Genomic DNA, 20442 nt, shown 5'->3' with positions numbered 1-20442 from the left:
TATAATCGGAAAAACGAATTTCATGGGATGAAGAACTGACTAAGTATGTACGATACGTATGCGGATCATGAAAGAGATAAATGTATTAAAGATTATAGGGTCCTAACTGATGGGTATTTCATTTTTTATATACCGGGCGTATCTTGTTACTTTTTTATTAGCCGTCCTTCCGTTTTCAAGTTTAACATAATGAGACATTTAGGAAAAGTTATAGTGGTACTTATAATATGGTTTTGGCCTAACCATCTTTTTGCATTGGAGAGAACAGAATAGTTGATTTAGTAAAAGCACTAAAGTTTGCTGTCATCCTAGTATGCCCTGGAGAAATATAAACTCACAAGCTCAATGATATAATGACAGCAAAAGTTAGTGGAGATGAACAGGCAACAAAATAAATTATGTAACGCGATGTTATTCTTGAACTACATAAGAATATCTTCCAAACTAAAATGGCGGTCATCTAGAATATTAAGAGTGAGAGGGTTTTTCTAGGGCTGATTGGAAAGGTGTTTTATAGGAAGGCGCTTTAGTTGTGCCGAACTCTCACATTATTATGATATACTATAACATTTGCCCTAGTATTATTGCTAGAATGGGATATTAATAGCCGCCGAGCTGGGTACTTATAGGTAGTGGAGAAGGAACGTGGGGAACGGGAACTAAGGAACTCACGATAGAGGGCACTTCGGGAGGGCTAAAGCTTAAAACCGCTCACGTGCGCGCTTAGGTAAAATGACATGGAAAAAGAAAAATGGGCCTTCATTTGTTCGCCGAAACTGGACCTTCCCACACCTTGTCCCTGCGGTCCTTTGTCTGTCCCCAATCTGGGGTTCCCACCCCGTAGCCACCATTGGTACGAGAGTTTCTCTTTCCTTTAAAAAAACACACAATAAGCTACGTACGTAAAGGGACATGCGTGAAATATTTGAAGTTTCCAAATAACATCGTTCCTTTGACAGCTTAAAGGTATCAATTATTTTACGTAGTTAGCTTATGTAAATTGGAATTCCCCAGTCCCCATACTTATCTTAGACCATCCAAGGGTTCCCATAGAGAAGTTTTGATCAAAACCTTTGTCTATTCAATAATATCATAACTAACTATCTAACTAGCTAACGAAAACTTTTCAAAAAATCAACGATTGAAGAGCTAATACCTACCCTTGTTAAATAGCTTCATTTGATACCTACTAAACAATATCCATTAAAATACCAAGTATACAAAAGGATAAGTCGCAAATGTCCATCCCTGTTTTCCATACAAATGATCGAGATTTACCAGATTTGGCACTCAAAAAATGTCCACAAGTAATTGAAAATTTCAAACAAACATACGGAATTGAACCAGATTTTGTTTCAAGATCACCAGGTAGAGTCAACCTAATTGGTGAGCATATCGATTACACAGATTTCTCAGTATTACCACTAGCCATTGAAAATGATATGTTATGTGCAGTGAAAATCTTAGAACGAAAAGAAAATCCATCAATAACTTTAACAAATTCAGATAGTAGATTCGCTCAAAGGAAATTCGATCTACCATTAGATGGATCATACGTGACAATAGATCCATCGATTTCAGACTGGTCAAACTACTTCAAATGTGGTCTCCATGTTGCACAGCAATTCTTAAAAGGTTTACATCCTCAACTGTATCTAAATAATCCCTTAATAGGTTTACAAGTATTTTGTCAGAGTGATATCCCCGTAGGTAGCGGATTATCTTCATCATCAGCTTTCATTTGTGCCGTTGCATTAGCTGTCATAAGAGCTAACCTAGGCACAACGTACGCAGTATCTAAAAAGGATTTAACAAGAATCACATGTATTGCAGAACATTATCTCGGTGTAAGTAATGGTGGAATGGATCAAGCAACTTCAGTTTATGGTCAAGAAGATCATGCATTGTTTGTTGAATTTAAACCAAATTTAAAAGCAACTCCATTCAAGTTCCCTAAATTACAAAATCATGAAATACAATTCCTTATCGCTAATACTTTGATAGTGGCAAATAAATTCGATACCGCACCAACTAATTATAATTTAAGAGTCATTGAAGTTACCACAGCAGCAAACGTTTTGGCAAACAAATATGGTGTGGCATTACCTCATATACCTGATTCCACTATGGAAAGAGGGAACTTAAGAGATTTTATGGATGCTTATTACGCTAGATATCCAGTCTCACATGATAATGAATCTAAAGATGTTATAATGATAGAAATTGAACGATTAACAAAAATGTTGGAATTAGTAGAAGAATCATTAGGTGAAAAGAAAGAGGGATTTACAGTGGATGACGTGGCTGAAGCTTTGGATTGTTCACGTGAAGAATATACAAGAGATTATCTACTAGTATTCCCTGTAAGGTTTCAAGTACTTAAACTGTATAAAAGAGCTAAACATGTCTTTTCAGAGGCGCAAAGAGTATTAAAGGCATTGAAATTGATGACAAGTGCTTCACCAATTGAGAATGATGAAGAATTTTTTCAACAATTTGGTCAATTAATGAATGAGTCACAAGAATCTTGTGATAAGTTGTATGAATGTTCTTGTCCTGAAATTGATACAATTTGTTCAACTGCATTACAAAATGGGTCTTATGGCTCTCGTTTGACTGGTGCAGGTTGGGGTGGTTGTACAGTTCATTTAGTATCATCTGGTCCAAATGGGAATGTGGAAAAAGTGAAAAAAGCATTAATCGATCAGTATTATAAAGTCGTTTGTCCAAATATTTCAGATAAAGAATTAGAAGAAGTCATTTTAGTATCAAAACCTGCCCTCGGTAGTTGTCTCTATGAGTTGTAAGATAGTGATAGGTGTTTAATAGAAAAAAAAATTATGAAGAAATAATATAAATATATTATTATTAAATAAAAGTGTTTAGTTGTATATTTTTATGTTTAAAATGATCTACTAGATAAACGATGAGTTTTGTTAACAAAAGTGTGCTTTAGGTGGATGGTATAATAAAAGAAATCTTGGTGTATCGTTTTTTAGTAACGTTAGTGCTAAACCTTGGAAGCACTTTCTGTCCAAAGAAAGAAACTTCTTACGTGATATTTGTTGATGAAGTTTGCCAGGTGAAAGATGAAGCAGAAATTGAGAATTAAGTAGTCAATGTATTAAAGTTTGAACTGACTGTCTTTTCGTCTTATATAACGTTTTGTAACTAATAATTATATAGGAAGATTAAATATATATGATAATATGCTTCTATTTACATACAGTTTCGATTTTACTTTAAACATTTTAATAGTATACATATATGGCTCGAACTGCTAAATTATCAGTAATGATTTACTGCTACTCTGAAGAGGGCGGTTCGAGACATGTAGCCGTGTCAAAGAGTTGCGTATTGGATATGTTTAGTCATATTTTTAACAATATTTAGAATTATATGTAGTTTATACAAGGTTTAAGATCCTCTTCGTTTCATTTTATATTTTCGTTTAGTGTTGTTTACTTTTCAATTGAGAAAATTCAACCTAGTATTTTTTAGGAAAATCTGTCTTGTTGGCTTATACATATATCAGAGCTACCTTATCTTTACAAGTAAATATATAGAAATTATTGAGGGCAGGAGCTAATCTATCAAGAAGAAAAAGGGATACTAATAAAAAATATAATCGAAACATAATGATTTATATTCAGGGCACATGTACAAATGACTAGAATATTATTCGGCTCAATAAGCCATTTGTTATCACAGTCTATTACATAGTAGCACTGTTAGAAGAGCAAAAAAACTTTCCCCTGGGTAACTATACATACTTGGGTGCGAATCTACAACTATCTGGCGGAGCTGAGAGAAGCTAGAAGACACACATTCTACCTTTTAACGGTGCCATTCCAAATAAATTATTCTAGAAGAATTCCTCATCTAAAAATACAAATCCAGCTTTTATTCTACCAGGGTCTAGATCATCGTCATTTACAATATAGTAGGCGATTCAAGATATTACTCAATTACGGTCTATAATTATATAACATAGAAGTTAAGTTAGATTATATATAAAAAAACATGTCACTATGTTGGTGAGAATCATTTTCCTTTAAATGTATATTTCAAATGAAACAACTCCATATTTCATTCAGTGTTCTATATGTTGCAAATACGTTGAAGTACAATACAAAGTGAGCGATGGTCCTTCCTGAAGGAATAAATATTTAATGGAAAATCTAGGAATAAAATGTAAGAAACATATTTATGTTTCGCATGGAGAATATTTCCCTTTCTATAGAAGTTATTAGGATCCAGTTTACAATAGCTATACTCTTTTTTTATATTCGGTTAAAAACATAAGCATTTGTTTATGGGTTTGTCGTTTGCTTAGTCTTGATGGAAATGTTATTAAAGAATTGAATTATTACGTGCAGTTAAGGCATCATATCAGAATTGGAAGTGAAGGCAAAAAAAAAAACACTTCGGAGAATTCATCGGGGGATATGTAGGGTATAGTGTCCGATGTTTCAATCGTTACCATCTTTTACAATTCAAGGCTTAGAAGGAGGTGCCACTGGGGCAATTCTGTCATTTTCGTAAGTTAGAGTTAGAAACTGGCAGCGTCCCCCGTAGTAACTACGCCATGTGTCCAATGACATATTTAAATTTAATTGTTACAATGAAGAGGCGATAATTACAAGTGGCACCGAACGCCATCGGAATAATCCGTTATCTTAATTGTTCCTGGAAAGCTGACTAGTCCGAAGGAATAACCCTTGAGTAAAGCCGCGGTTTCCTTACGACGGGCGGGAATACCTTTATTTCCATGGATTTTCATTATTTCCGTCCAGAAACCCGGCGATCGCCGATTGGTTTTTCTTTTTCTTTCGGGGTTTTTCCATAGGGTTATACGCTCTTCTGCCGTATCAAAGAATAAAAAACGATATTTCTTGAACCGTAACCCTAGGAAATATGTTTCCTTCTCTCCACTGACTTTTCATTCCGAAACTTTCTTTGGAAAAAATACTGAAGAGAAGAAGGACAAAAATTTGAAGTTACAAATTTCCCTGTTCACCCCTAAATATGTAAATAAAAGCTTAACGATTTCCGTTACGCTCCGCGGAAATACTTCGATCGAAGATACGTCAGAAAAAATATCTTCGATGAAAAATTTAGAAAAAGGAATGATAAAGACAATAGTTAGTAGAAGCCTTCATTGATATAAAGGAAAGAGCACTTTTTTCTCCTGCCAGATCAGCAGATTAAGTTTTTCATTTCCCAAATTTTTTCAAAACTAGCAAAAACAATAAATAATCCATTTTCCTGTCTATTTTATTACCTCATTAATTTCTTTATTCTTTTAGGTAAAAATTATATTTAAGAGATAAATTGCTGCCTGGAAATGAGTGGAAAAAACAATGATACAACGGTTGGCGCCGCCCACCAAGTAGACAGCAGTTCCGCATCAATTGCAAATACAGAACTATCATTCCAAGGTATACGTCACCACAGTGCTTCACATGACAATTTTACCGAAGGGCAAGAATCTGCAGGTGATAAACTTTCGAGAATTTTTACCCAAGGATCTGGAAGTTATCAAGCATCTCAATTTTCAGCAGACGTCGTATCCAATGTGGAATCACTAGCAGAAGTATTATCCCATCATACAACAAGAGACGGTCCTGTGCCTACAGAAGGTAATGATTTCGATGCAGCTGCAATCTTTTCCAAATTCGTTAGAGACGCCAATGAACAAGGTATCCATATTCGTAAATCTGGTGTTACTTTAGAAGACGTTTCTGCAGAAGGTTTAGATTCTTCCGCTTTGGAAGGTGCTACTTTTGGTAACATCCTTTGCTTACCACTAACCATATATAAAGGTATTAAGGCCAGAAAAAATATGAAAATGAGAAGGATTCTTAATAACGTTAACGTTTTAGCTAAAGCTGGTGAAATGGTTTTAGTCTTAGGTAGACCAGGTGCTGGTTGTTCTTCATTCTTGAAAGTTACAGCGGGTGAAATTGATCAATTTGCAGGTGGTATAAAAGGTGATATTACTTATGACGGTATTCCTCAGAAAGAAATGATGAAACATTATAAAGCAGACGTTATTTACAATGGTGAATTAGATGTCCATTTCCCATTCTTGACTGTGCAACAAACTTTAGATTTCGCAATTGCTTGTAAGACACCTGCTAACAGGGTCAATGGTGTATCAAAAGCTGAATATATCCAGTCCACAAGAGAATTATATGCAACAATTTTTGGGCTAAGACATACATATCAAACTAAGGTTGGTAATGATTTCGTTAGAGGTGTATCTGGTGGTGAACGTAAACGTGTTTCTATTGCAGAAGCTTTAGCTGCCAATGGTTCCATCTATTGTTGGGATAATGCTACGAGAGGGTTAGACGCTTCAACAGCTTTAGAATATACAGAAGCTATACGTCTTATGACTAATTTACTAGGCTCTACAGCATTTGTCACAATCTATCAAGCTAGTGAAAATATTTATTCATTATTTGATAAAGTTTCTCTCCTTTACAATGGTAGACAAATTTATTACGGTCCTGTTACTGAAGCAAAAGAATATTTTGATAGAATGGGATACGAATGTCCACCGAGACAAGTTACTGCTGAATTTTTGACCGCGTTAACTGATCCAAACGGTCTACATCAAATCAAACCTGGTTATGAACGCAAAATACCACGTTCTGCTAAGGAATTCGAGGATTATTGGTTAGCTTCTCCTGAATATGCCCAACTAAGAAAAGATATTGCTGAATATAAAAATAGTATCGACACCGATAAAACGAGAGAAATATATAACAAGTCTATGGCGGAGGAAAAATCTAAAGGTACAAGAAAGAAATCATATTATACTATCTCTTACTGGGATCAAATTTTGTTATGTACGAAGCGTGGTTTCCAAAGAATTTATGGTAATAAAAGCTACACAGTTATCAATACATGTGCAGCCATCATTCAATCCTTCATTGTTGGTTCTTTATTCTACAATACGCCGTCGACCACGAATGGTGCCTTCTCAAGAGGAGGTGTTTTATATTTCGCACTATTGTACTATTCCTTAATGGGTCTAGCTAATATTTCTTTTGAAAACCGTCCAATTCTTCAAAAACACAAGGGTTATTCTCTGTACCATCCATCCGCCGAAGCTATCGCAAGTACAATTTCTGAATTCCCATTTAGGATGATTGGTAGGACTTTATTCATCATCATCCTATATTTCTTAGCTGGTTTACACACAAGTGCTGGCGCATTTTTCATGGTCTATTTGTTCTTAACATTAACTACAGAAGGTATCAGTTTAATGTTTGAAATGATCGCATCTGCATGTGATACGTTAGCTCAAGCAAATGCCATCAATGGTGTCTTAATGTTAGCTATCTCCTTATATTCCACTTATATGATTCAATTACCTTCCATGCACCCATGGTTCCAATGGATATCCTATGTTCTTCCAATCAGATACGGTTTCGAGTCCATGTTGAATGCTGAGTTCCATGGGAGGCATATGGATTGTGGTGGTACGCTAGTCCCCACTGGTCCAGGATATGAAAATGTTGCTGATGACAATAAAGTTTGTGCGTTTGTTGGTTCTGAACCTGGTCAATCATGGGTTCTTGGTGACGACTATCTGAAAAAACAATTCCAATATGAATATAAACATACATGGAGAAACTTTGGTATTATTTGGTGTTTCTTACTCGGCTATTTATGTGTCAAAGCTGTAATTACTGAATTTAAGAGACCAGTCAAAGGTGGTGGTGATGCTATGTTATATAAAAAAGGTACTAAGATTATGAAGGTTGCTGATGATGAAGAATCAACCAGTGATACTGCCAATAGTTTAGAATTGAAAGAGAGATTTTCAAGTTCTAACAGTTCCGAAGTTGATCTCGCCGGAGCGTTTGAGAACTTAAAATCTACTGCTGTTTTTGCTTGGAAGGAAGTTTGTTTCACTATTCCATATGATGGCGGTCAAAGAATGTTATTGGATCACGTTTCTGGTTATTGTGTACCCGGTACTATGACGGCCTTAATGGGTGAATCAGGTGCAGGTAAGACAACGTTATTAAATACTTTAGCCCAAAGAAATGTTGGTATTATTACTGGTGATATGCTTATTAATGGTCGTCCAATCGATTCAAGTTTCGAAAGACGTATTGGTTATGTGCAACAACAAGATATTCACATTGCAGAATTATCTGTTAGAGAATCGTTACAATTTTCTGCCCGTATGCGTCGTGACCAAAGAATTCCTGATTCAGAAAAATTGGCGTATGTTGAAAAAATAATTCAAGTTTTAGGAATGGAACCATATGCAGAAGCACTAGTTGGTGATGTTGGTCGTGGTTTGAATGTTGAACAAAGGAAAAAGCTATCTATTGGTGTTGAATTAGTTGCAAAACCGGATCTTCTTCTATTTTTAGATGAACCTACCTCTGGTTTGGACTCACAATCTTCATGGGCTATTATTCAATTATTGAGGAGATTAGCTGATGCTGGTCAATCCATCTTATGTACTATCCATCAACCCTCTGCCACATTATTTGAACAATTCGATAGATTATTACTGTTAAAGAAAGGTGGTCAAACTGTCTATTTTGGTGATATTGGCCACAACTCTGAAACTTTACTACGTTATTTTGAAAGAAACGGTGCTAGAAAATGTACTTCCAAAGAGAACCCAGCCGAATATATCTTAGAAGCTATTGGTGCAGGTGCTACAGCATCTGTTAAAGAAAACTGGCATGATATTTGGATTAGATCACCTGAATACCAAGCATCTGAGAACAAAGTTTCTGAAATTATCAACGAATTATCTCAAAAAGAGTTGACTACCGGTGATGACGTTAATACTGCTAAATATGCTACTTCTTATGCTTATCAATTTAACTATGTTTTAAGAAGAACATCATTGACCTTCTGGAGAAATTTGAACTATATTATGTCTAAGATGATGCTTCTAACAACTGGTGGGTTATTTATTGGTTTCACATTTTTTGGTGTTGGTAGTTCTTATACTGGGTTGCAAAATGCGATGTTTGCTGCGTTTATTTCGATAATTATGGCTGCTCCTGCAATGAATCAAATCCAAGCCCGTGCTATCGCAGCTAGGGATCTTTTCGAAGTTAGAGAATCTAAATCTAATATGTTCCATTGGTCACTATTGTTAATTACCCAATTCTTAAATGAATTACCATACCATTTGTTATTTTCTACCATCTTTTTCGTATCATCATACTTCCCATTAAGAAACTTTTTCCAGGCTTCCAGATCTGGTGTTTACTTCTTAAACTACTGTATCATGTATCAATTGTATTATGTCGGATTTGGTTTAATGGTTCTTTACGTTTCCCCTAATTTACCATCAGCAAATGTTATATTGGGTCTTTGTCTTTCATTCTTAATTTCATTCTGTGGTGTGACTCAACCACCATCTCTAATGCCAGGTTTCTGGACTTTCATGTGGAAAGCTTCCCCATTAACATACTTCGTTCAAAATATGATTGGTATTATGTTACACGATAAGAAAGTTGTTTGTTCTAAGAAAGAGCTAAATTATTTCAATCCTCCAGCCGGTCAGACTTGTGGTGAATACATGGATCCATTTTTATCCGGTGCAACTGGTTATATCAACAATCCTGATGCTACATCTGATTGTGCATATTGTCTCTACGAAGTTGGTGATAATTATTTAGCTTCTATCAGTGCACCTTACTCCAATCTATGGAGAAATTTTGGTATATTCTGGATTTATATTGTTTTCAACATTATAGCTATGGTTTCGTTATATTATCTGTTGCACGTTAAAAATGTTTCACCTCTAACAGGTGTCATGAAGCTTGCCACTAAAGTTAAATCCAAAGGGAAGAAATAGACATTATATAGGTAAAAAGTAAAATACCAAAGATACCACCAATTTTAATTTTCTAAAATCGAGTTTTCTTCCTAGAATTTCTTCGATAATCAATAAACTTTATAGTCAATTAAAATAATAATAATTAATAAATAAATAATATTATAATAACTGCTACATATAACCTTAGTATATTCTATTTTATATTCTTGAGATGCTCCACGGACTTTTTTTTGTAGTCATCATAATCCCCGCGGGAAATGTCCTACAGGATGGCGCTATCATACTAAGGGTCCTCTTCTCTATTGTTTAAAAGTAACCCAACTCATCTCCCAGGAACTGAAGTGATGGGGGTTATTAAATAAGGTGGGTAAATGGCGAAGAGGTGTGCATCTATAATAAATATATGAAGGTTATGAGGACTCTCCTTAATAATCGGAGAAGAAATTCACCTTTGTTTTGGAGTGGTCTAAGTCACTTCAAAAATATTATACAATCAATTAAAGTGGCAATACTTAACAACTTTCTAAAGAACCTATTATAAGAAAAGGTTAAGATACGGCAAGGTTCTTAATCATATAGATCTATTATTACTTGTTACTAAACTTGAGTCAGGGACATCTCTACGTACCAAGCGAAATGTCAAGTGCTGGCTCTTCAAGCTCATCTCCGAACGTTGGAAAAGAGTATCATTCTGATAATCAGAACACCTATAATATGGATACCTTGGCCGAAACACATACAAATAATACCAAAGTAGATCAGCCACCAATAAAAACTACTACAAATAACAAGAAAAACTACAGCAACGGTAACGAAGAATCCTTTACATATCTATCGGACAACATGATAACAAGAGTAGAATCATTTGCTGATGCATTATCACGGCATACAACAAGAAGTGGCTCATTCAATACAGACTCTGATGACGGATTCAATATAGAAGCCATTTTTAGTAGATTTGTCAGAGATGCTGATGAACAAGGTATCCATTTAAGAAAGTCTGGTGTAACCTTGGAAGGTGTAGGAGCTCAGGGATTAGACACTTCTGCCTTAGAAGGATCTACTTTTGGAAGTTTTCTTATGTTGCCTTACACCATTTACAAAAAGTTCAAAGCAAAAAAGCGAATGAAAATGAGACAGATAATAAGGAATTGTTATGCGTTAGCGGAACCAGGTGAAATGATCTTGGTGCTAGGTAGACCTGGTGCCGGTTGTTCCTCACTTTTGAAAACAATTGCAGGTGAAATAGATCAGTTCGCAGGCGGCGTAGAAGGTGAAATGACATATGATGGTATTTCCCAAAAGGAAATGATGCAGAAGTTCAAAGGTGATGTGATATATAATGGCGAACAAGACGTTCATTTTCCACATATTACCGTCCAACAAACTTTAGATTTCGCCATCGCGTGTAAAACTCCAGCAAGGCGAGTTAACAATGTCTCTAGAGAAGAATATATTGTTTCAACAAGAGATTTGTATGCTACAATATTCGGTTTAAGACACACATACAATACTAAAGTTGGAAATGAATACGTCAGAGGTATATCTGGTGGTGAACGTAAACGTGTTTCCATTGCAGAAGCTTTAGCTGCTAATGGTTCCATCTATTGTTGGGATAATGCTACGAGAGGGTTAGATGCTTCAACCGCATTGGAATATGCAAAGGCTATACGAATAATGACAAACCTATTACATTCAACAGCATTTGTTACTATATACCAGGCAAGTGAAAATATTTACGAGACATTCGATAAAGTTTTGGTATTATGCCAAGGAAAAGAAATTTATTATGGCCATATTGAAAATGCTAAGGCATATTTTGAAAAAATGGGATATGATTGTCCACCTAGACAAGCGACGGCAGAATTCTTAACGGCAATAACTGATCCAAACGGTTATCATAAAATCAAACCTGGGATGGAATCTAAGGTTCCTAGAAATTCAGAAGAACTAGAAGCATACTGGATGAACTCCGTTGAGTTCGTTAAATTGAAGGAAGATATCTCGAGATATAAGGAAGATGTTGATACAGAAAATACAAGGAATTTATATAAAGATTCCATGGCTGATGAGAAATCTAGGTTTACAAGAAGAAAATCACGCTATAATACATCTTATTGGGAACAAGTAAGATTATGCACTATCCGTGGCTTTCAAAGAGTTTATGGAAATAAGTCATACACTGTCATCAATATTTGCGCAGCCGTTATTCAAGCTTTCATTATAGGATCTCTATTCTATAATTCTCCATCAACAGCTCAAGGTGCGTTTTCAAGAGGTGGTATTTTATACTTTATGTTATTATACTACTCGTTAATGGGATTAGCAAATATATCGCTAGAAGAAAGACCAATCTTACAAAAGCACAAAGGTTATTCGTTATACCATCTTTCTGCAGAACCCCTGGGAAGCATGCTAGCTGGATTTCCTTTTCGGATGATTGGGTTGACGCTTTTCCTTATCATTATATTTTTCTTGACTAATTTGCATCGTACTCCAAGTGCATTTTTCATAATTTACATGTTCTTAACTATGTGCTCAGAAGCAATTAATGGTTTGTTCCAGATGGTGACATCAGGTTGCGATACGTTAGCACAGGCAAATTCAATTACAGGTGTCTTTATGTTAGCTATCTCCTTATACTCCACTTATATGATTCAATTACCTTCCATGCATCCGTGGTTCCAATGGATGTCATATGTTATTCCTATCAGATACGCTTTCGAATCCATGTTGAATGCTGAGTTCCATGGGAGGCATATGGATTGTGGTGGTACGCTAGTCCCCACTGGTCCAGGATATGAAAATGTTGCTGATGACAATAAAGTCTGCGCTTTTGTTGGTTCTGAACCTGGTCAATCATGGGTTCTCGGTGACAACTATCTAAGAAAGCAATTTCAATATGAATACAAACATACATGGAGAAACTTTGGTATAATGTGGTGCTTTCTAATAGGATTTGTTGTGATTAGAGCAGTGATCACAGAACATAAACGTCCCATGCAAGGTGGAGGTGATGCTTTAGTATTTAAAAAAGGTTCAGAAAGTTTTAGAGTGATTGCTGCAGATGAAGAATCATCTGAAAGTTCTAACAATGTAGATCTAAAGGAAATGTATTATAGCAGTAACTCGGCAGAGGGAGAAGCTGTTTTTGAAGGTCTTGAATCAAGAGGTGTTTTTATTTGGAAAGAAATTTTGTATACAATACCATACGAGGGAACACAAAGGAAACTTTTGGATAATATATCTGGTTACTGTATTCCTGGTACTATGACTGCCTTAATTGGTGAATCTGGTGCTGGTAAGACAACTTTATTAAATACCTTAGCTCAGAGAAATGAAATTGGTGTTGTCACTGGTGATATTTTGGTTAATGGCCGGCCCATTGACTCAAGTTTCGAGAGACGTACCGGTTACGTACAACAGCAAGATATTCACATTGCAGAACTATCGGTTAGAGAATCCTTACAATTTTCAGCACGTATGCGACGTCCAGAAAGTGTACCAGATGAAGAGAAGATGGCTTATGTTGAAAAAATAATTCAAGTTCTAGATATGGAAGAATATGCTGAAGCACTTGTTGGCGCAATTGGCTATGGTTTAAACGTGGAACAAAGGAAAAAACTATCTATTGGTGTAGAATTGTGTGCCAAGCCAGATCTTCTGTTATTTTTGGATGAACCTACCTCTGGTTTAGACTCGCAATCTTCCTGGGCCATAATTCAATTACTAAAACGGTTAACACATGCAGGCCAATCAATTCTATGCACTGTCCATCAACCTTCTGCAACATTATTTGAACAATTTGATAGACTACTACTACTGAGAAAAGGTGGTCAAACTGTTTATTTCGGTGACATTGGTGAAAATTCTGAAATTTTATTGAGTTATTTTGAAAGGAATAGTGCCAGAAAATGTAGCCCCAAGGAAAACCCTGCTGAATATATATTAGAAATTATTGGTGCAGGTGCTACGGCATCTATTAAAGAGGATTGGCATTCAATATGGAAAAATTCCTCGGAGTACAAAGAGGTCACGAATGAAGTGACGTCTTTGATTGAAGAATTGAGGGAAAAACCAGATGAAGCACATATTGGTAAAAGTCCTTCAAAATTTGCGACGTCTTATAAATATCAATTTGTGTATGTTCTTAGAAGAACAGCTATAACGTTTTGGAGAAATTTGAATTATATTATGTCAAAATTCATGCTGTTTACAGTAGGAGGTCTGTATGTTGGATTTACATTTTTCGATGTTGGAACTAGTTATACAGGTCTACAGAACGCCATGTTTGCTGCGTTTATTTCCATTATAATGTCAGCACCCGCTATGAATCAAATCCAAGGTCGTGCTATAGCCGCAAGAGATCTATATGAAGTAAGAGAATCTAAGTCTAACATGTTCCATTGGTCGCTATTGTTAATTACCCAATTCTTAAATGAATTACCATATCAGCTTGTATTTTCGACTATTTTCTTCGTGTCGTCATATTTCCCATTGAGAATATTTTTTGAAGCTTCTCGGTCTGGTGTTTATTTTTTGAATTACTGTATCGTATTCCCACTCTATTTTGTTGGATTTGGTTTAATGGTTCTTTATATGGCTCCAAATTTACCATCTGCTAATGTATTATTGGGACTCGCATTATCCTTTTTAATTGCGTTCTGTGGTGTTACTCAACCACCTTCTCTTATGCCGGGATTCTGGCGTAGATTTATGTGGAGGACATCACCATACACGTACTACGTTCAAAATCTTGTCGGTATTATGCTTCATAAAAAACCAGTAATTTGCAGTGAAAAGGAACTAAATTACTTTGCACCGCCAAGTGGACAGACATGTGGCGAATATATGGAACCTTTTTTATCCAGAGCGACTGGTTACATTACAGATCCAGCATCGACAAGTAATTGCTCCTATTGTCTTTACAAAGTTGGTGATGAGTATCTAACGCGGATGGAATCATCTTACAGTTATTTATGGAGAAACTTCGGAATATTTTGGATCTATATCATTTTCAATCTTTTTGGTATGATTGCTGTTTACTATATTTTCCATGTGAAAAAGCTTTCCATTTTCCGTCTTAGACTGGTCAAGAAGTTTTTGGATAAAATAAGAGGCATCGCTCCTGAAGAGTTTGATTGATGAACGAATTCAATCCAACTTAGATATTGAAAAGAATGCTTTCAAGATCATGAAATAGGCAAAATAGAACAAGACGTACCTTCCGCCGCAATACTGACGGTGTTAGTATCTCATATATTTTATATTATATTTCTATATTTTTATATTCTTTATATTATTATAATCTAAGTGATTTTCTTCACAATAGAAAATAGTATACATTTGTGAAAGAGGAGTCATAACGTGTCACTACAAGATTATATGTCACATATTTGTTAATGTTCGAAAAAGCTAAGTACTATTTATAAGACAGTTTGTATTGAACGTTCTCTACTAAATTTATCAATTAGGAAGGATTATTGTTGTTATATTTCTTGATAAAAAGATTTGTGCCGCGAGTTAAAAAAATAAGGGAGAACAGTTTTTATAATTTTATAGGATGCAAAGTTACGGAAAAGACTAAACAACATGGAATAACAAAACGACCAATTGAAGTAAAAAAAATATGAACCAGGTTATTCCTCAAACGCAAAGAATGCTATCTCGTTCTAGTTCGTCGGGTTTCAGGAGAAGTGCATTAAGAACTGTGGCTTCCATGCGAGCTATACCATCGTCATCATTGCTAATAAATAAAAGAGTGAATATTTTTCGAAATTTTCATACTAAATTCACACCTCTCTACAATAAGAAACCCTTGAGCAGGGTTCCTGTTGGTGGATCGGAGTCCACTTCTAGTTCTAGTAAATTCAAGAACTCCACACTGGAGTTTTCCTCCGGTAAAGCAATGATTTTATTTGTGTTAGTGGGTGGAACCCTCTATTATTTTTTTGAGAAGGAGAAAAGACGTATCGAGACAGTAAAGACTGCTGAAGCCAATAGAGGTTATGGTAAACCAATGATTGGAGGGGATTTCACACTTTACGATGAGAATGGAAAAGAATTTACGGAGAAGGATTTGTTAGGTAAATTTTCAATTATATATTTTGGATTTAGTCATTGCCCTGATATTTGTCCTGATGAATTAGATAAATTGGGAGTTTGGCTTGATGAATTAAGGAAAAAATATGATATTATTTTACAACCCATTTTCATTACTTGTGATCCAGCAAGAGATAGTTCTGAAGTACTTAAGGAATACTTATCTGACTTCCATGAAGGGATTATTGGATTGACAGGTAGTTATGAACAAGTGAAAAATTGTTGTAAGAAATATCGTGTTTATTTCTCTACTCCTCCTAGTGTTAAACCTGGACAAGATTATTTAGTGGATCATTCAATTTTTTTCTATTTGATGGATCCTGAGGGTCAATTTGTGGAAGCATTAGGACAAAATTATGATGAAGAAACTGGTGTAGAAAAGATTGCTGGTCATGTAAAAAATTACATACCAGAAGAGAAACGTGAAGCTCTTATCAACTCAGACAAATGGTATTCTTTCTTATTTAAATGAGCAAATGAATAAAAAAATGACGTATAACTTAAGTGCAGTGAAAGAACGGGTGCATGAGACTGAATAAACGAACTTATAGATGAACATGTAACCGAGCGAACAAATGAGTTGATAAATAGACACGCTCATAAGAACATGAAACGAATATCTGCAAGAACTACTGTAAATAAAACAAATATGTAGCGTCCTAAATAACGATTAAGTTTAAACTTAATAATATTTTTTTGGTCTTTTGTTAATTTACATATATATATATATATAAATGTACCACAGTGTTATAGATAGATATAACAGGCACGCATATACGGAATGTTCTTTGTTTTTATTTTATGAATATGATGGTTTTGAAATATATTGAACTTGATTTTTAAAGTTAGATGGCAAACTTCTTTGGTTTTTCACCCAAGGTGAAAGCCAAGATGACACAACTAATACTCAGCATAATATATCCAATTACTTCCCATCTAACGATCACAGTTTGAGTAGGCTCACAAATCCAATCAGCTAACCCCATAAATATGATAATTCCCAGGAAACATGTAGTTAAGTATTCAGGAGGAGCATAATTGTTTAATTCAATCATAGCGATAACATTTGGTAGGATACCGAACATTACTGAGGCCATGATGGTTAACCAGAATGATTTATCACTATAAAGTAGTGAAATGTACTCATTTGGTGATGGTAATGTTGGTAAGAATGGTAATAGGAGGAACATACTGATACAACCAATCAAAGCCAAATGCGAAGATTGTTCAGTTAAAGTAGCCTTTTTAACGGATTTTGATGTAGGGCTAGTAACCGTGGTAGTTGCAAACCAATAATTCCATAATACTGCGAATGGACCTATGGTTAGCGCACCAAGACCACAAATCAAAGCACCTTTCAATCTATCGAAAAGGAATGGATCAGTGACTTCGCCTGTATCTTGATTAATAGATAATTTACCAGCTAATAAATCGCATGTAGCTTTTGTATATGAAACAATCAAGATACCAATTAATGCAATCATCATGACGAAGAAATTTCTAAAGATATAATTTTTCCTTGATACGTTACAAACTCCATATAATAAAGTGACTATTTCAAAAATGGAGGTGTTTTCAATTAAAGCGACATCAAAAGCTGGAGATAAAGACAATGCCAAATTGTATGTGAATACGTTGATGACTGCCAATAAGGATAAGATGAATAATTTACACACGTATTTGAAAGTGGACGGAGATAAGACTCTAAATTCTTCTTCTTTCTTGATTTTATCTCCTAAAGTAGCGTCATTGGTATCACCATCATCTAAGGATAAAGATGAGGAACTATTACCATTTGGATCATTCATAGATAGAGGTAATAATTGTTCATTATCATTAGAAGACACGGTAGAGAAAGTGGAAGAAGAGGTAGTTTCATTCCATATACGTGAAATAGGCAGAATTAATAACCATGATGCGAAATAGATGAAAGTCAGATATACCGTCAAAGTGTGTGAATTGAGGGGTTCACCCGTAGCTGTAGTGGCAGTTGCATTAGGAATGTTTGATCTACCATGGAGTGTAGGGGCAGACGTTGAGTTTGAATACGAGTCTCTGTTTGGATTCGAATGCAGTGGGGTTTGAACGTTTGATGGGTATCTCTTGGACTGAATATGAGAGAAGCCCTTTGTCTGTATCACGTATCCTAAGACGATAGTGAACCATAGAGCGACAGCCTTCATCATCTTGCGTTAGAGAGAGCCACACAAAGTGTGTATATTTGTAGTGTTACGACTGTTTTGTTTTTATCTGACTGCTATTATGGGTCAGAAGAAATGTATTTTTGAGTGCAGAGTAACGAGAAGAGAGAATTATAGTAATGAATCTCGACGGAGATTGGAGAAGGTTGGTATTATAGTATTTGAAAGTGAACACAAAAAGGTACGGTCTAATAATATATATAAGCTATCCTGTGTGTCTCTTGTTTCCTTTCTTGATTGATTGATTGATTGATCGTTGTTTCTTTTCTTCCTGTCCAGTTGCTGTAAAAACAACTTCCCCACAATCAAAAAAACCTTCAAAATTTTCAAATTTCCAAAAATGTCAAAAAAAATTTCGAGGCTGTGCCGCTAAGTATCCGTAGTTATAGTTGCGGATAGATTAAGGATTGAAACGGTATCCCGCGGGTGGAGGTATAGAAAACAGCCGCGGGTTGCCAAAACTCAAGCGTCCATCTCCTGTTGTTGCACGTGCCGTGTTATTTACACATTTAGGTCTTTACAGAATAGGGTCAAAAAAAAAAATTAAGGTTGGAAAAGATGTCTATTTGTAGGTAAATCTACGGTCTCCGAAGGTACGTTCGTAGACACTCACTACTCTATGAAAATATAAGATTATAAACTTGTCTTCAAAGGCAATTTTTGGCCCGACCTCCATAGCAGTCTAGGTAATGTACATCTGCCCACGCATAAAGTAAATTTTTGGAAAATTTTCCTAAAGTATGGAAAGCGGAAAAAAGAACTTAAAACAGACTCAAAGAGAAATATATAGAGAGAAAAAGCTTAGATACATAAGTATAAAAGTCGATATAATTTTTCTTTAATCCGTACAAAGTTATGCGGACGCTGATTTTGTTTCGTAGTATGTTGTAACAAATGAGGAGAGTGTCACTGGAGCGTCAATCGAGGCTATTGTTGTATAAATGTATTTCGTTGCATTAATTGTCTGCCCATAACCGGTCTCAGTTTTCATAACGACACATTTACTACTACTTTCTGTGTTCACTGTAGTTTCTTCTGTGTTTGTACTCGAAGATAATTCAGGAATTCTTGTACTTGAAGATATTTCAAGATTGGTTGAACTTGAACTTGGAATAGAGCTTGAAGTAGAGCTTTGAGTCACTAAAATTGTAGTAGTTGCTGTAACTTCGAACCCTGAACTATCAGTTGTAGAATAATATGAAATGATATCTGTTTCAGAAGATAATGTCGTTGTATATGGTGGAGGTACGGTGAAAGTTGGATCACACGTGCCCATTGTAAACGATTCATCAACTGCACAAATAGATGGTCTCGGGAATGTAACACTATCGTCATAATAAACCAAAACTTTATTTGGTGGGTTACCACCTGAATGAACCAAAGTCACAGTTGTAACCTTTGTGGCGTTATATCCTGTACCAATATCAATAGTATAGGTTTGCCCAGCAGTGGTGACTTGAACTATCCCCGTAGTTGTATTATATAATACTGTGGCTGGACCAGTATTTTCCACTAATGGCTCACCAAGCCCAATATAATGATACCCACCATACCCTCTAATTTTCGGAATATATTTAGTAGTTCCTGTTAGAAAAATTGCAGTATAATGATCATCAGAATCACCTAACCAAAAAGTTTGGTCGTTTTCATAGTCAGTATTTATAACCATTTGTGAATGTCCACTTGCCATGACACAACCGCCACCAGTTATAGGATGATCAAAAATGACATCTGTACCAGAAACATCAATAGTTCCTGAATTTACAATCCCTGTTGAAGGAGTTGTAAGTCCTAATACCACCCAGTCCGTGGGGTTAACCGGTTTCAAGGCAATAAACCCGGAGTTAACAAATGAATCTGAGACAGCGAATGTTTCACCATCATCCTTTAATTCCATCCTCAAATAACCTTCATTGTTTAACGTGTTTAGATTAACTGAAGAAGTTTGACCACTGTTAATACCATTACTTATAACTAAACGCCCATCGGCCTTATTGTTCAACGTACCAGCATCAAGAGAGATAGACATATCACTTGAAGAACTCGTGGTACCAATACAAAGATTACCATCGTTTGTAATGGTGTCACTATCAATGGTAACAGATGGACTATGCGATACTACAAATGTACCTGTATTACTCACATTAATATCTTCAGAAACTGTAGATAACCCTGCGAGATATTGTTCATCTGAAATATCGTATGCGCCTGTAAGTGTAATGTATGATTGTAGTTGGAAAACCAACCACAATAAAGATTTTTGTGAAAAGATTAATGTTTTCATAATCCAATCAGACTTTTAAGCAT

General features: G+C 35.5%; 6 protein-coding genes across 6 annotated transcripts; 4 read left to right on the top strand and 2 right to left on the bottom strand.

The window, feature by feature from the left end:
* Positions 1–1238: 1238 nt before the first annotated feature.
* NDAI0G01860 (uncharacterized protein) lies at positions 1239–2807 on the top strand (the record flags this gene model as incomplete). The annotated part of the gene is made up of 1 exon (XM_003980018.1): positions 1239–2807. One exon carries the CDS (start codon positions 1239–1241, stop codon positions 2805–2807), a length of 1569 nt encoding a protein of 522 aa, XP_003980067.1.
* A 2540-nt stretch (positions 2808–5347) lies between these two features.
* On the top strand, positions 5348–9850 carry SNQ2 (ATP-binding cassette transporter SNQ2; the record flags this gene model as incomplete). The annotated part of the gene is made up of 1 exon (XM_003671156.2): positions 5348–9850. The coding sequence occupies one exon, from the start codon at positions 5348–5350 to the stop codon at positions 9848–9850; it is 4503 nt and encodes a 1500-aa protein (XP_003671204.2).
* A 618-nt stretch (positions 9851–10468) lies between these two features.
* NDAI0G01840 (pleiotropic drug resistance family ABC transporter) lies at positions 10469–14977 on the top strand (the record flags this gene model as incomplete). Its single annotated transcript, XM_003671155.2, has 1 exon — positions 10469–14977. The coding sequence occupies one exon, from the start codon at positions 10469–10471 to the stop codon at positions 14975–14977; it is 4509 nt and encodes a 1502-aa protein (XP_003671203.2).
* Positions 14978–15461: 484 nt separating this feature from the next.
* On the top strand, positions 15462–16406 carry NDAI0G01830 (SCO family protein; the record flags this gene model as incomplete). Its single annotated transcript, XM_003671154.2, has 1 exon — positions 15462–16406. One exon carries the CDS (start codon positions 15462–15464, stop codon positions 16404–16406), a length of 945 nt encoding a protein of 314 aa, XP_003671202.2.
* Positions 16407–16779: 373 nt separating this feature from the next.
* Positions 16780–18120, bottom strand: CSG2 (mannosylinositol phosphorylceramide synthase regulatory subunit; the record flags this gene model as incomplete). Its single annotated transcript, XM_003671153.2, has 1 exon — positions 16780–18120. One exon carries the CDS (start codon positions 18118–18120, stop codon positions 16780–16782), a length of 1341 nt encoding a protein of 446 aa, XP_003671201.2.
* Positions 18121–18988: 868 nt separating this feature from the next.
* On the bottom strand, positions 18989–20419 carry NDAI0G01810 (uncharacterized protein; the record flags this gene model as incomplete). The annotated part of the gene is made up of 1 exon (XM_003671152.2): positions 18989–20419. One exon carries the CDS (start codon positions 20417–20419, stop codon positions 18989–18991), a length of 1431 nt encoding a protein of 476 aa, XP_003671200.2.
* Positions 20420–20442: the final 23 nt, after the last annotated feature.

The sequence above is a fragment of the Naumovozyma dairenensis genome, chromosome 7 (assembly GCF_000227115.2).
Source record: "Naumovozyma dairenensis CBS 421 chromosome 7, complete genome".
In the NCBI taxonomy this organism is placed as follows: domain Eukaryota; kingdom Fungi; phylum Ascomycota; class Saccharomycetes; order Saccharomycetales; family Saccharomycetaceae; genus Naumovozyma; species Naumovozyma dairenensis.
The sequence above is the reverse complement of the archived record's forward strand: the minus strand, read 5'-3'. Positions and strand labels throughout refer to the sequence as shown.